Consider the following 15935-nt stretch of genomic DNA (forward strand, 5'->3'; position numbering starts at 1 on the left):
GAACCAAACTTCATGAATGTTTTTGAGACCAACAAGTATGTGCTCCAATCACACTATCACAAAAAAAAGAGTTGTAGAAATTATTGGAAACTCAAGACAGCCATGACATTATGTTCATCACAAGTGTATTTAAACTTTTGACCACGATTGCGTATTTAAAAAATATTTTCTTAAAAAATACATTTAAAATTGACACTTTAGTCAACCTTTTATTTTATTGTTTAAGTTGCTTTATCACATCCTCTGCAAGCTATGACAAGAAGAAAAGTAAGTTTGTTCTAGCGGTGGGGAAGCTCGTAACCTGAATGTTTGCTTGCAAACAGCATAACAATTAGCCGAGAGACAGCAAGTAAAACTTTTCTTTTCCCCTACTATTTTAAATGTACCATCTGACAGAGATATGAAATATCCAGCCTTTTCATTGTGCCTTTTTCGTATCATTAAATAAAAAGGTTGTGAAATAGTTGTGTTCCATTATAGTCAACTTCAAGAAGAAAGAGGAAAGCATGCTATTTTAACATCCATTTATTACAGTGTACAAAATAATCCAAACAAAAATGATCGCATGAACTTCATATTGGACCCATGTTAAAAAGGGGCCACAGTTGAACATAGTATCAAAATAAAAGATGAAGGAGAAAACAAAAGAAATACAGTCCCACAAGAGACGCAAAGGACAATGTTTTCACAGAAAACACTTTAACAGCTGACCTACAGAATGCTTCGTCATCATAATACTGACGTTCAAACCCTTGATGAGGTCATCCGCTGTAATTGCCACTGGTGTTTGTCATGATGTACACTTTGTTGCAGAAGCAAAGCTTTAGTAAGCGAGCACACGTGAGGTCTTACACAATCTTGAAGCACATTCACTTACTGCTGGGACCAAAGGGAAAACGAGGCTCAACTCCTTTTGGTCCTGAGGACAAAAGGGCCGTACGTCGACCTGTTCAAGCCACGTTAAAAACATGCACACGGCGGAACTCCATTGGCCGTTTCTTTTTAAAGTGCTGCCAAACAATCCTGCGAATTGCCGACTGAAAATTGGAGGATTGGACGAGGACATGGGAAAAGTTTTCTGTTGAATTACAGAGACTTCTTTTGGACATGCTCCTGATGTGGATAGTGACAAGCAGACTTAGTGGTCGAGCTGTGAAGGTTTCAGTCGAACTGGTACACATATTCCACACTATAAATAATAATAAAAAAAACACCACAGTGCCATTGGTGATCAGCTCACATAATTGGAGTCCTTCACTCTGCAGTGGTTTGACAAAAGGAAATGTAGAGTTCACATGCAACATGGCCAGCATGGCGGCTCAGTGGTTGTTGGCATGGTGATTGGGGGGTAAAGGTGGTCCGTTGACACCAGGGTGGTAAAATGCACAGTTGCTCTCATATCTGCAGTTCCCTTTCATCATGAAGTGGCGACAAATCGGCCGATTGGACATGTCTGTAGGGCGGAAAACACGACCACATTAGCCAAAACATACCGTTTGTGCATTTTAAAGACTGAGGATTAATTCAATGTCAATATATGCTAAGCTACGCAAGCCTTGAGTGATAAAGCAAACACCGTATTTCCCGGACTATAAGCCGCTACTTTAAACGCTTTGAACTCTGCGGCTTATAAAACGGCGCGGCTAATTTATGGATTTTTCTTTGCTAACAACCATAATGTTTTGCATTCAACAAAATGTTTTCATATTACATTGACAGCATCTTAAAAAAAGTGTGGGTTTTTTTGTGTTATTTTGCCAACTATTGGACCAGTTTGCTCATTAAAGTTGCTGCGGGTTGAAAATGTACTTCCGGTTTCGTACCTTGACCCGGAAATATAACCATCCATAGCTATTCTGCTCGAAAACATGTTTCATTTGTCAATCCAAGCAATGTTTGTAAGTTTTACAACTAAAACTATTCATACTTACGAAATCGTCACATTTGAGATGTCGGTAGAGTGTTTTCATGCATATTTGTACGTGCTATCGTTATTTAATGAGGCTAAAATCATTACCATTAGAGAATAAGCTAACATGTTTACGAGTGTTTGTGTTGGTATTATTATTTTACAGTGGCATTCTTTTTGTATTGTTACATTTTCGTAAATTCACCAAAACTTCACAGTGAATTTATTTAGTCTGTTTAGCTGAGTGCCAGCTTGCGCAACTAGTGGGTCCTTGACGATGACTTGTTTTGTTTGATCAGCCGTTTGGGAAACAATTAAGGTATAAACATTTTACAAAATATTTCGTACCGCTGTATATTTGCGGCATATGGTCCGATGCGAGTAGTATATGTACTAATATTTTTTCTTCTAAAATGATGTTGGTGCGGCTTAACTACTGGTGCATTCTATAGCTCGGAATAAATAATACACTTAATAGTGTAATATTTAAAAATATACTATGAAGTGGGCCAATAATGGTCAAAGACGGCACCCAGTTCCTGTCATAGATGATCATTCTGTGCCACACCACATTCATTTCCCATGAGAGGTCAGATATTTTGTTTGGTTTTATTTACAACAAACGATACGTCTGTTCTTCGATCGATGCCAGCGACATTTAGTGACAAGCAGAACAATACATTGCTCCTCCACTAGATCTTTAGTCCGCATGTTCACTTCTTGCTATTCATACAACACTAAGTTGTATGAATACCTAAGTGTTGGGCTGTGAGGTGTTCTAAACAACAGCGCCACTGCAGGTTACAGTAAAGTAATGCATTTCATTTGGGACAGAAATAAATAAAATACAACATTAGAGATGCCGATAAATGAGTTAAAATGTAGTATCAGAAATGATCGGTATCGGGTTTTTTTTATTATCGGTTTCGTTTTTTTAATATTTTTATTTTTATTAAATCAACATAAAAAACACAAGATACACTTGTGCACCAACTCAAAAAACCTCCCTCCCCCATTCACACTCATTCACACAAAAGGGTTGTTTCTTTCTGTTATTAATATTCTGGTTCCTACATTATATATTAATATATATCAATACAGTCTGCAAGGGATACAGTCCGTAAGCACACATGATTGTGTGTGCTGCTGGTCCACTAATAGTACTAACCTTTAACAGTTAATTTTACTCATTTTCATTAATTACTCGTTGCTATGTAACTGTTTTTATATTGTTTTACTTTCTTTTTTTATTCAAGAAAATGTTTTTAATTTATTTATCTTATTTTATTTTATTTTTTTAAAGTACCTTATCTTCACCATACCTGGTTGTCCAAATTAGGCATAATAATGTGCTAATTCCACGACTGTATGTATCGGTTGATATCGGTATCGGTTGATATTGGTATCAGTAATTAAAGAGTTGGACAATATCGGAAATACGGCAAAAAGCCATTATCGGACATCCCTATACAACATATTTGTACACTTGTAGAGATATCTGATAAAGATGACTTGTGCTCACGTACCATTCATATTGTTGTGTGCTCCTCTGGGACCTCCGCGTCCTCGGCCTCGGAAACCTGGTTCTCCACCTCGACCCCTTCCTCCTCGGAGGAATGGACCACCCCGGTGTGGCCCTCCTCTCATGGAGTCATCTCCCCAGTAGTTGCCGTTGTCTCCGCGGCCCTGTCCTGGCGGTGGCCCCATCATGCGTGGGCCTCCTCCTGAGTTGAAAGGCGGTCCGTGATTGTGTGGGGGCGGAGGGTGGTTGAAGCGGGGACCGCCCGGCGGCATGTTGGGCGGGAAGCCGCCGTTCATGGGCATCTGCATGTGCATGTTGTTCATTCCTGGACCGTGACCCGGCATTCCCATGTTGACTGGAGGCAGGGGAGCAAACAAGAGGTTAGTGTCTGATGCAGGCCCACATCATGCTAGCAGCAAAGATGCACGTTTAAACAAATGTGTTTATTGCAGCAATACAGAACATAGAAAATGTGCAAAAAATAACAGGCATGTGTTGTAAGGTTTGATGCTCATAATCTCGGGGGTTCATGAATGCACCTTGCTCCCCAAAACCACCATCGATGCATAACACTTAATTACTTACATCAAGCAAATGAAGACTGTCATGAAAGCAGTAGTGAGGCCAATACATGACATGTATTTTTCATGTTAGGACAAATCTTGGTCTTGCTTCCTTCCGATCGGTGGGTCGGGGGAGGCAAGGCAGCACCGCCACACCGGGCCATCTTGCGGGTCCCTTCCAGGGATAGAGGCCTACCCGCAGTCTCGGAGAGACACACATGCCCAAACAGTAATGTCATGGGGGCCAAAATGACATTGCCTTTAAGCGATCATCCGCTGCCTTTGTCTTCTAATGACATCACAGCAACAGCGGTGGCTGCAATATTTTCCTCAAAGTGGAGTCTCTTGGGATGAGATTTCACGAGAACGACAGCTCATGACGCAAAGCACCCTTTAATGAAAACACCTACAAGTCGCAAGTTTACTTTGTCGGAATTTTAGAAATACAGCTTTTATTTTGAAAAAAAAACTGCAATGGCAACGCAGCTCATGATGGTTTTGGCCCGCCAGGTGCATTCATGAACCCCCGGAATTAAGAGCATCAAACATTACAATACAAGTGAGTCGTTTTTTGCATATTTTCCATGTTCTGTATTGCTGCAATAATTATGAATATTTGTTGCAGATTGTATTTATCATGTTTTATTGTATTAATCATGTTTTATTGTATTAATTATGTAATCTATACCAGCAGTTTTCAACAGGGGGTCCATAACTCCCAGGGAATTTTTAAGATTTTTTTTGTAATAATCCCCATGCAAATTTTCCATAAATTTAATAATCTTTAAATACACATTAACGTTGATCTAACACAATCTATTTCGTTTGGAAATAGGCTCGATTAGAATGGGGAAATGATGTGGTTGCAGTGCAGATTCCAAAAGTCTTCAACATTTTTTTGTAAAAGCACATGGAACCAGGGGAAAGTTTAAAGAAGACAAAGGAAGACATAAAAAAGCAGAGCTTCTGCAACCAGCTGCCAATTGAGCGGTGCCATTTTTACATACAGCTACCAAAGTAAAGATCTAAACATACATAACAAAGTGTGATTTTGACAAAAAAATTCCCATGAGATGTGGTGGAAAGGTTGTGGAGCTTGAGGACTTGCATTGTGTGGAGTTTACCTGGAGGTGGGCCCTGGTTCTGGTTCTGTTGCAGTGATCCCAGAAGTTGTTTAATCTTATCGGAGAAATCCGGCTGCTTAATTAGGTCTTCAGTAGACTGGTTACCGGACGCACCCTAAAAACAGAAAGCGTTTATAAATAAGCAAACACTACAAATAACACTATGTCAACATTTTAGTGTGACCGATGTCATTAATAAATCTTAAGAGCAGTGACAAAGAATGTTCGGTCGAAATGCGCTTAAAAAAAACTTGCTTTGATATTGCCACTCAATGTTAAGACTAAACATAGTGATTATGTCTGCCAAAGTATTTTTACATAAGGAGCATGTCCCTAATGATTTGACCCCAGATACCGCTTTAAAATCTTTGACTGCAATAATTGTGATGCACTTGAATGAAATTAGCTACTTGGAGCTAGTTTTGGAGGTCATTTAAGCAATAAACCCTCGACTGAACGCTGGAAAGTAACAGACTAAGATTATAGTCATTTAACTCACCACCTTCATCATATGTACCGGTATATGTATATTTTGATATATGTGTCTCATGCTAAAATATGAGTGGATTGATGCATATATGAGGCTTAAGTAAACAGTTTAAAACAAGTAAATCAAACAGACGGAAAAGCTTTATTTCACTGCTGACAAACGTTTCCAGTCGGCAGTAAACATGTACCATGATAGACGTGAGCAGCTCCTGCACGTTGACGGCTGGTGTGACAGCATTGTTGACAGTGTTTGTGTTTTGTGGGCTACAGGAGCTGTTAAGGTTGCCCATCAGGTTGGCAAGGACGGGCGGCAGTTTGGAGCCCTCGTTGTGGATCATGGAGGGAACCTGCTGGGACGTGGTGTCCATGGGATCCGAGTAGCCGTCGTCCATGGAAGAGTCCTGCGTGGTGACCAGACATACGTCCATTAGTGATGACAACACTCAAGTATCAAACCTTGTATCGCCGATACCAAGGCCGTTACAGCTGCTGATGTCGCATGGCTGTGAAGCGCCAAAATAAAAGTAATGTCAAACTTTTCTGCTTAGAATTTAGATCTAGGTTTTCTGGAAGGACTACATTTGATATTGTATTAGTCACCGTTGTGTTATTTTCAGGCATGTTCAAATTAATTTATAAAATAAATACATACATTTTGAATAGTTATTCAATTATTTTGTATTAATATCAAATAAAAAACCATATTTTAATATTAACTAATTATTAATAAATGAATAATCATACAAACATTCATTCAGTGATGGACATGCATTCATTACTTATGTGGTATCAAATTGTTAGTGTTTTTTTTATTGAGTTATTTTTATTGGACCACTGTTTATTGAAAAAATATTGCGATATATGAATAATTATTATATAATTGTTACACTAAAACAAAGCTAAAAGTTGTACATCCAGGTTGACTGCAATCATTTTTAAATCCAGTAGATGTTGCTATTAAGCACTACACCAACAATGTCAACACAGCTTAGGAGAACACACTGTTCAGTCACGTACACATTACTAACCTTCATTGCAACATAAGAGACAATAATAATGTTGTGTTTTGAACGCTACACTTACCTCATCCAGAGGGATGATACGAGGAGGCATGGGTTCATAAGGCTCTGGGTCTGGTTCATGTGGACTGTCAGGCACACTAGTGAGGAGAAAAAAGATTTGAACATTAAGTCATAATTAGGCTCATAAACTCTGAATCCAAGACAGAAACAGTCTTACCTGTCTTTACTGAGGAAGATCTCCTGCAAGATGCCCATCTCACGGTCCCGCTGCGTAAGTTTTTCCGTGCTGTTGGCGCCGGGGTTGACCAAGCTGCCAGGCAGTGTTAAGGGTCTGGGAGGTGCCCAGGGGACCCGCTCCTCCATCGTGTCGTGGGAGAGCCGTCGGGCCATCTCAAATGTATGCCTGTCCATCATCAACTCCCGTTTGGCTGCCTCACCAAAGTCCTTGATCTTGTTAACGTTGACTAAGACGACAGGACAATCACATGATTAAAATATTTTACTTTTTGGGAGGCTTATAACTCAACCGCCAACCCGAACGTGATATACCTCTCTCTGTCTCATCCAGGTCAAAATAGTAATAATGTTTGAGATGATCCTCATGAGCCCAGTGAACTGTCTTCTTCTTTTTGCCCTTCTTGGTCAAATCTTCTTCTCCACGAGGCTCCGACAAAGCGTTAGGCTTGTCTCCTGCAAACAGTCACAGATGGCAATGTCAGCACATTGACTGCACTTAGGTGGAAAAAAGAGTGATGCTAAAAAAGGACAATATATCCTATTATGTTGCAGTGTTTCTCTAGTTTTACAGCTTCGGGGTGATTGATGTGCGCACATGCACAAGTAAAGCACCATCGCACCTCTCCAGTTTCATTGTTTTTCAAACTGTTCATGGTTTGTGAAAGTGGGCTGATTAAACAGACACGCCCACACATTGGAATAATTGCATTGTTAACCTTTTTAATCAGGCTTTTTACTGATCATGTTGAACTACGTTTTTTTGTTACCGGTATATATTTTTATTTTGTCATTTTATTTTTTATTTATTGCTATTACATGGCGTTAATTTTAGTTTTTCTCCAGTGTGGACAACTCAAATGTGGCGTTTTCTGCTTTCTTTTTTTTAGTTAAGCACTCTGTTTGCCACTTGCTTGTGTTTAAAAAGTGCTATATAAATAAAGTTGATTTGATGTTCATACATTTTCATATTCGTACACATGTTCAATGTTAAAAGTATGCTTAAATTTCTTCCAACTGTGATCCGGCACTATATAGAAAACATACATAAAAAGTAACATGAGCGTCCAGGGTTGTCATTATAATATGTCATACAACTGTCTTTATTAAGGAAACCAGCCTCACCAGTGTCCATAGAATCTGGATCTTCGGTAGGAACCGGAGTTCCGGGTCGTTCGGGTTGCTGGTTTTCTTCAGGGTTATTTGAAGAAGCGGCCTCCGGAGATGACGGTTTGGCAGAAGTTGAGGAATACGTGGATGGTTTGCCCTCAAATGGACTCGCCTGAAGATGAAAAGTGATAAAATTGAGTGAGATTTAGATAAATCAAATTCTGGGCACAAAAAAACATCACTCAATTCACACTAACGTGATCTTAATTTTTAAATGACCAATTTCTATCCAAATACATTTTTTTGGTGTTTTGTAAGATGAATGCACTTTCAAAACACACACACACGCACTGACATATATTGCAGATCAGTCAGTTCGGAGTAGCTCAATCACTGCACTGCTATGGGTACAATGACATGAAACAAAGCATCACATTTGCTACCTTGTTGGAGGTTGGGGACACAGCCTTGGCGCTCGAAGGTGAACCAGCAGCGGCTTTCTTCTTCTTGATCTTGATACCAGGCACAGGAGCAGAATTAAGTGCATCTAGGAACCCTGTGCACTCCATTGCTGCAGAAAGGTGGTGGAACTGTTATCATGGCAATCACCTTTAATCTGGCCAATATATGTTTAAAATTGAACAAAAGCGTTGTGCTTACGTTGTGCAGGAATGATCTTGACTTTGATTTCTTTGGCCGCATTGGAAGGCATATTTAAAGGTTTGTATTTCTTCTCCAGTGGAGGAGTATCAAACGGACCACAACTATTGAGAGGAAGATAAATAGAAAAGACAGCCTTAAGGTTACGGTCAATGACCACCAGATGGCTGTAGAGAGTCACTTGACACACTTTGCTCAGGTGTGTTGTGATCAAGTACCTTAATCTCTTTAAGAGTGGAGGTTTGATGTTGTACTTGTCTCCCAGCTGTGGAGCAACGGGGGGTTTCTTAGTGGGGACGGGGCTTGGAGTGTCCATCTCTAGACCTACATTAACACACAAAATTGTCATGAGCAACAACTTCAGCATCAAGAGTACATCAGTTATATGGATAATTAGGCTGACCTATTGAACGAATCTTTGCATGGCTTGGAGCGTGGGCTTTAGCCTTGTCTTTCTTCTTCTCCTCGTCGCCACTCTTGTCCTTCACGTCACGTAATGGGACTTTAGCGTCTTCCTTCTTCTTCTTTTTTTTATCTGCACATTGAATATAGCAAGTGTGTTACCAAATGTAAATAAAAGGAAGCGACATTTATGCAAAATAAACAAAATAATAAAACATGCATACCGGCCGGACTGTTGGCACTGCTTGATACACTCTGTGAGCGAATCGTTGCCATCCATCCCTCAACAAGCACAGATGCTAACTTTCTTAGTTCTACAACAGAAATATGAATGCAGAGGTTCAGCCATTGTACATAAAAATAATATAAAGAACATGGCAAAACAAACTGACCTTCCGTGTCTGCACATTTGCTCAGTTGCTTGACCAACTTTGCTGTGTTGTTCTGGGGAAAAAACAATCACAATGAAATACATAAAACAAATATGGTTAAGTTATTTCATACATATGTATGTCTAGAAATACCTCCTTGAGGTGGTCCACTTTGAGGGGCAACTTTTGCAACGTGAGCAGAATGAGCTGCAGCAGAGGACTGTTGTTGGTGGTCTTTGAGTAGGTGAGCCAAGAGTTTAGCAGTCTGTAGCCACCAACTCTGATGTACCTAAAAGGAAGGGAGGGCAACAATGTTTTATGACCACAACAAAGACACAATATGGCCTCAGATGCTAATAACATGATCTCCTCAGCTTCTTATCCTAAATTCATATTTCTAATAAAGGACAAGCTGCAGAGCCCCAACACTGAACAGTGTGCTGCCGGACACTTTAATAACATTCAAAACATATGAATCTAGAATTTAAAACAATACTGCATTTTTGGGGGGTCAGTGTGTTTAGACTCAGAGTAGGTGATTACTTGTTTTTCTACAGTACAATTAAAAGTATATATTTTTCACAGATAATCTGGTCTAAATAAACTAGTCCACCTAGTTTAAGACATGTAATATATATATAGGCGGATCGGTGCGGCGTCTTCAGTAATGCGGACGCTGTATCGATCCGTTGTGGTGAAGAAGGAGCTGAGCCGGAAGGCAAAGCTCTTAATTTACCGGTCGATCTACGTTCCCATCCTCACTTATGGTCATGAGCTTTGGGTTATGACCGAAAGGACAAGATCACGGGTACAAGCGGCCAAAATGAGTTTCCTCCGCCGGGTGGCGGGGCTCTCCCTTAGAGATAGGGTGAGAAGCTCTGCCATCCGGGGGAAGCTCAAAGTAAAGCTGCTGCTTCCACATCGAGAGGAGCCAGGTGAGGTGGTTCGGGCATCTGGTCAGGATGCCACCCGAACGCCTCCCTAGGGAGGTGTTTAGGGCACGTCCGACCGGTAGGAGACCACGGGGAAGACCCAAGACACGTTGGGAAGACTATGTCTCCCGGCTGGCCCCGGGAAGAGCTGGACGAGGTGGCTGGGGAGAGGGAAGTCTGGGTTTCCCTGCTTAGGCTGCTGCCCCCGCGACCCGACCTCGGATAAGCGGAAGAAGATGGATAGATATTATATATATATATATATATATATATATATATATATATATATTAGGGCTGTGAATCTTTGGGTGTCCCACGATTCGATTCAATATCGATTCTTGGGGTCACGATTCGATTATAAATCGATTTTTTTCACGCGATTCTCGGTTTAAAAACGATATTTTTCCGATTCAAAACAATTCTCTATTCATTCAATACATAGGATTTCAGCAGGATCTACCCCAGTCTGCTGACATGCAAGCAGAGTAGTAGATTTTTGTAAAAAGCTTTTATAATTGTAAAGGACAATGTTTTATCAACTGATTGCAATAATGTAAATTTGCTTTAACTATTAAATGAACCAAAAATATGACTTATTTTATCTTTGTGAAAATATTGGACACAGTGTGTTGTCAAGCTTATGAGATGGGATGCAAGTGTAAGCCACTGTGACACTATTGTTTTTTTTATAAATGTCTAATGATAATGTCAATGAGGGATTTTTAATCACTGCTATGTTGAAATTGTTACTAATATTGATACTGTTGTTGATAATATTCATTTTTGTTTCACTACTTTTGGATTGTTCTGTGTCGTGTTTGTGTCTCCTCTCAATTGCTCTGTTTATTGCTGTTCTGAGTGTTGCTGGGTCGGGTTTGGTTTTGGAATTGGATTGCATTGTTATGGTATTGCTTTGTATTATTTTGTTGGATTGATTAGTTAAATTAAAAAAAATCGATTTTTTTAAAAATGAGAATCAATACTGAATCGTACAACATGAGAATCGCGATTTGAATTTGAATCGGTTTTTTCCCACACCCCTAATATATATATATATATATATATATATATATATATATATATATATATATGAGAACATTACACTGTTTCATTTGCACAATTCAACATGTCCAAAAAGGAGTAAGAAGAATAAGCTTATTTAATCTTACATATCTCCATTTCTACTGATATGGTGTAGCAAAAAAACAAAAACAAATAAAAAGTTCACTTCCTGTCTGAAAAGAAAGGCAACAAAAAAGTTTTGTTTTTTTATTCAAATGTACTAAATAAAAGGAATAAATTGCTAATAAGTAGAAATGAATACAAGTTGTTGAGGGGAGGCTTATTTGCAATTGTATTCAATATCAATTAATTCAAAATATTTTTTCTTTAAAAAAAAAAAACCCAAACAACTTTTTTTCTTACACTCTGTGACCCTTTTAATCCTTCGTAATGTTAAATGCAGGTTGTTTTGAACAGGATTTTAAAATATTTAACAGGCCAAAAATAAAAGAGCTGCGGTCTGCAAAAGGCCACCGGGCCACACGTTGGACGCCATTAACGTCAAGCAGTTTGAATAAAATAGCCTTTAAAAGATGCTTTTGGATGGAAAAAATACATCTCTGAAAGTTATTGATGCTTGCAAAATGATGTGTGTCAGAAGTGTGAGAGGAATAAAATACATTTTAACGGAGCCTATGTCTACAATCCACAAAAAAGTAGTAGTGGGCACAGCAATAACAATAATGGTGTATCTAAAGTAGACAAATAAGAAGCTTACCTATTTAGAACATCATGGGACCTTGTGTGAAGTAGGATGTTAAGGTACATACAGCGGCTGACCATTTTAGTGGATGCTTTCATTAGGCTGTGTTGGAAAAATACATACAACATTTGACTAAGGCAAGCTACTTCAATAAAAGCACAAGCGCTTCATAATTGACTTTGCTCACCTGAACATCTTTGGGACTCCCTCCAGGCTGCAGAGTCCTCCATCCTTCCCCAACAGAACCTCCACTCCCTTCAAAATCTCTTTGGGGTTCACTGGTACCCCCTCCATTTCTGAAAGACAAAGCAATTAGTACATGCAACAGCAGCAGGGTAAATATGTATTGCTTGGGTTTATTGGTTCCAAAGATTGGCTAATTGTGCAACCTTTAATGGGGCTTGTTTGCTGCCACAATGAAGAAATATGGCTCCACAGAACTGAATTCCACTGTGTCATCATCCATTAGAAAATCGACACATAAAAAAATCGACACATGACAACTAATTCAGAATTGCATGCACCACTGATTATTTTTAATGAGATGACACTGAGCAAAGAAGGCCAGCAAGCTATCTAGCAAACTCATCAGTCATGGCGACACCATGGCAACCTACTTGCAAAGTCATGACTCACAAGTAAAACATACAACCCCCCTTTTAAGTTACACAACACTAGCCAGCATCCAGCGATGACAGCCTTGCACCTCTGCTTCAAAGATGAGCTGTTCGGGTTGCAGTGTGTCAGTAGGGACACAGGCAGGAGTCATGTGTCCTGCAGAACCACTTTGGCCACTCTATAACTTGCTGGACATTTGAACTGATGCGTGCTTCTGTGTGAGAGGTGCTATTTTTTCCTGTTCATGTGTCAACTACAGCTAATGACAAACCAGTATTTTAGGCCAATGGAATATTTACCAAGCATATGCCACTATTTAACAATAACACTAATCATTCAAATGTATACACAATTTATTGTTTCACATCCAATTCCTAATATTGTATGCAATAAACCCAAATGGCTGTACACACATTTGCAAGTTATGCATCAAATTGGAATACAATTTTAACAGCACATGTATAAAACATTAAGTACTCAACTATTATTAATTTACACATGTATAAATGGATGCTTTATGTGAGTGGAACCTGCATAAGTGGACACCACTGACTTAAAGCAACCTGATTCAAATGGCTTTTGAAACATTTCCAGTTTTTGCACTAGAACAATTCACATCTGAAAGCCAGAAATAATGTGAGTGCTAAACATGTATGCATCAAAAGAGAGAAGGTTTTGAAGACATTTGATCTCAACCTACATCCACATGCATCAAGGGAATATAACTCAGCCTACATCCACATGCATCAGGTGAATATAAGTTCAAGTTAAAGTACCAATGATTGTCACACACACGAGGTGTGGCAAAATTATTCTCTGCATTTGACCCATCACCCTTGATCACCTCCTGGGAGGTGAGGGGAGCAGTGAGCAGAAGCTGTGGCCGCGCCCGGGAATCATATCTGGTGATTTAACCCCCAATTCCAACCCTTGATGCATGACAATGCATAGTAATTGTAACTTTTGATTATTTAATTGGTTACATAATTTTCACTTTAAAATTAATGGTAATAGTAATTCTAACTTTTGATTATTAAACTGGCTACATAATAATTGTCACTTTAAAATGAATGCCCTATGTGAGGGGACCCTGCATGAATGTTATTACTGAATACAATGTGTTTAAATTGGGTCATATGGTTATGTTGCCTTCAAGTGCAGATGTGCATGTATGTTATAACAGCAGAACACACTAATCAATCAAGCAATCATTTTTCAAACTCATGAGATGTTTTCATATATACACTTGGGAGCAAATATTGAATTGGCTTATATAAATGTAATCCCAAAGTGTATGTGTTTTTCATACATACACATTGGAGCAAATATAGAATTGGCTTATATAAATTAAATCCAAAGTGTTTACAAAGACCATGCTGGTTGGTTGGGACTACATTTCCTGTACTGTCTATTCTATTTGTCAATCATCATTGCATTCGATTCCCTACCAGCTCACTGGAAATGCCATGATGTGAGGAATCAGTTAGGTCTTACCAGGTTAAAAGTTGTAGTAGACGTTTTATATTGTCTCTGAACTCCACAACACTGCAAATAATTCATAGCCTGCAAGTGGCACAATTGTTACACATATTCATACAATAACATTGCCAAAACAGGGCTACAGTGAATAGATACAATATCGTTTTGTGTAGTAGAGATTAGCTAACTCAATATTTAAATAAAAAAACATGTTACATGTCAAGTTATTTTCACTAAATTGGATATATGGGTTTTAAAAAAAAACAACCTTTTTTTTAAAAAATCTCATTGTTACATAAAGGCAGTTCAGTGGCGAGGGGCGGGAGAATGTTCCCGCCAATGACAGCCCTTGTGCCATTCCCCTACTAATGTGTTAGGCAATGTAAAGCAGAACGTTTGTTTGGGGGTGAAATACGTCCCGTCTGAAAAAAAGTAGCTGCACAAGTCAATTTCGTTTCTATTGTAAGAAAACCCCCAGTGTAACATCGAGGGGGGGAAGCCCCTAGAGGCGACACACAAACCTACAGTCCACCATTTTGTCAACTCCGAATTGCGTCATCCAGCAATCTTTATCCACAGATCGCGAAGGGCTTTCGGGGAGACCATGATCTACCAGTAGTCAACTCAAATGTCCGTCAATCTTCGCTCTAATGCAATCTTTATGTGTAGATTGCGGTGGGTATCAGTTCCATGGAGCAGCCCCGACAAAGCCCTGATAGCCAAACCGCCCGACTTCGTGAATTAATATAATAACCTCTTATCAAATAAGGCAATCTTTATGAACAGATTGCTTATATCTCTCATAATTTAACAATTACTTTCCAGCCTATCCAGTCTCACACACGAAGAAACGGAGACTTATGTCGCCGTCCACGTTCCTGTGTGAGCTCATGCTAAACAAAGGCTAGGCTGCTAGCCAGCTACCTCCGAGGAATAATGTTGCATTTTCACTATTTCCCTCCAAAAAATACAAGAATATTGTAAATACATGTCCTCAACGTCCAAGGAACATCATAGTGTGCCTTTCGGGCACACATTAACACATATATCGTCAACTTTGATGGTTTTAATACCTGCTTCAAAATTTCTACTAGGTGTGGCTGTGGTAGCTAAAAGGCTAGCCTTTCCCTCAAGAACAATCTGGAGGCAAAAATGGTAAGCAGATGTCCATTACTTGAAGAAAAAATATCAACTGAGTAGCTGGGTCGAAGTCCTCGACGCCTCGAGTCTTCGGGAAAGCGAGTTTAAACCTGGAAAAATACACAACAAAAAGACATCTTAGTTGGCACGTGGCACTCCGTGTAATCAACTCCATGTGTTGATTTGTGTGAAAAGGCTGGGGAGATTTCACCCTCAATAGCCATTAAAAAAAAAAAATATGCTCGAATGTTTTGACGTCTTCACTTACCTTTGACTAAATCCAGGAGTGAAGCAGAAGGGGAGGGACTTTGCTTTTATACCAAGTGACGCGTTACGCGTCACTGCAGCGTGTTTGGCCTGTGTGACGCTCGCGTAAAATGGCGGATAACAGACCTCGTGCCGTTATCAAAAGACATAATGGCGAATCGCACAGTTTTTCGACAATTGCGTCGGATTCCCGTCAAATTAAGATTTACTAGTCACATGTTTTGTTACAGCCCGGACCAGAGAACACACTATTACAACATATGTGATGTAATCGACATGTACTTCATACATAATGCGATACAAATATTTGTCCAAAATGGCGACTGGC

General features: G+C 39.4%; 1 protein-coding gene across 1 annotated transcript; it reads right to left on the bottom strand.

The window, feature by feature from the left end:
• Window positions 1–507: 507 nt before the first annotated feature.
• ppp1r10 (protein phosphatase 1, regulatory subunit 10) lies at window positions 508–15761 on the bottom strand. Its single transcript, XM_061966799.2, has 19 exons — window positions 15609–15761; window positions 15274–15450; window positions 12291–12399; window positions 12119–12205; window positions 9560–9695; window positions 9428–9479; window positions 9260–9349; window positions 9037–9168; window positions 8852–8957; window positions 8634–8737; window positions 8417–8544; window positions 7989–8145; window positions 7179–7319; window positions 6847–7093; window positions 6691–6766; window positions 5796–6008; window positions 5119–5233; window positions 3436–3786; window positions 508–1453 (listed from the first exon to the last, which is right to left on the bottom strand). Exons 3-19 carry the CDS (start codon window positions 12395–12397, stop codon window positions 1320–1322), a joined length of 2376 nt encoding a protein of 791 aa, XP_061822783.1. The 5' UTR covers window positions 12398–12399; window positions 15274–15450; window positions 15609–15761; the 3' UTR covers window positions 508–1319.
• Between the last annotated feature and the right edge of the window lie 174 nt (window positions 15762–15935).

This window comes from Nerophis lumbriciformis, linkage group LG11, assembly GCF_033978685.3.
Source record: "Nerophis lumbriciformis linkage group LG11, RoL_Nlum_v2.1, whole genome shotgun sequence".
Classification (NCBI taxonomy): Eukaryota; Metazoa; Chordata; class Actinopteri; order Syngnathiformes; family Syngnathidae; genus Nerophis; species Nerophis lumbriciformis.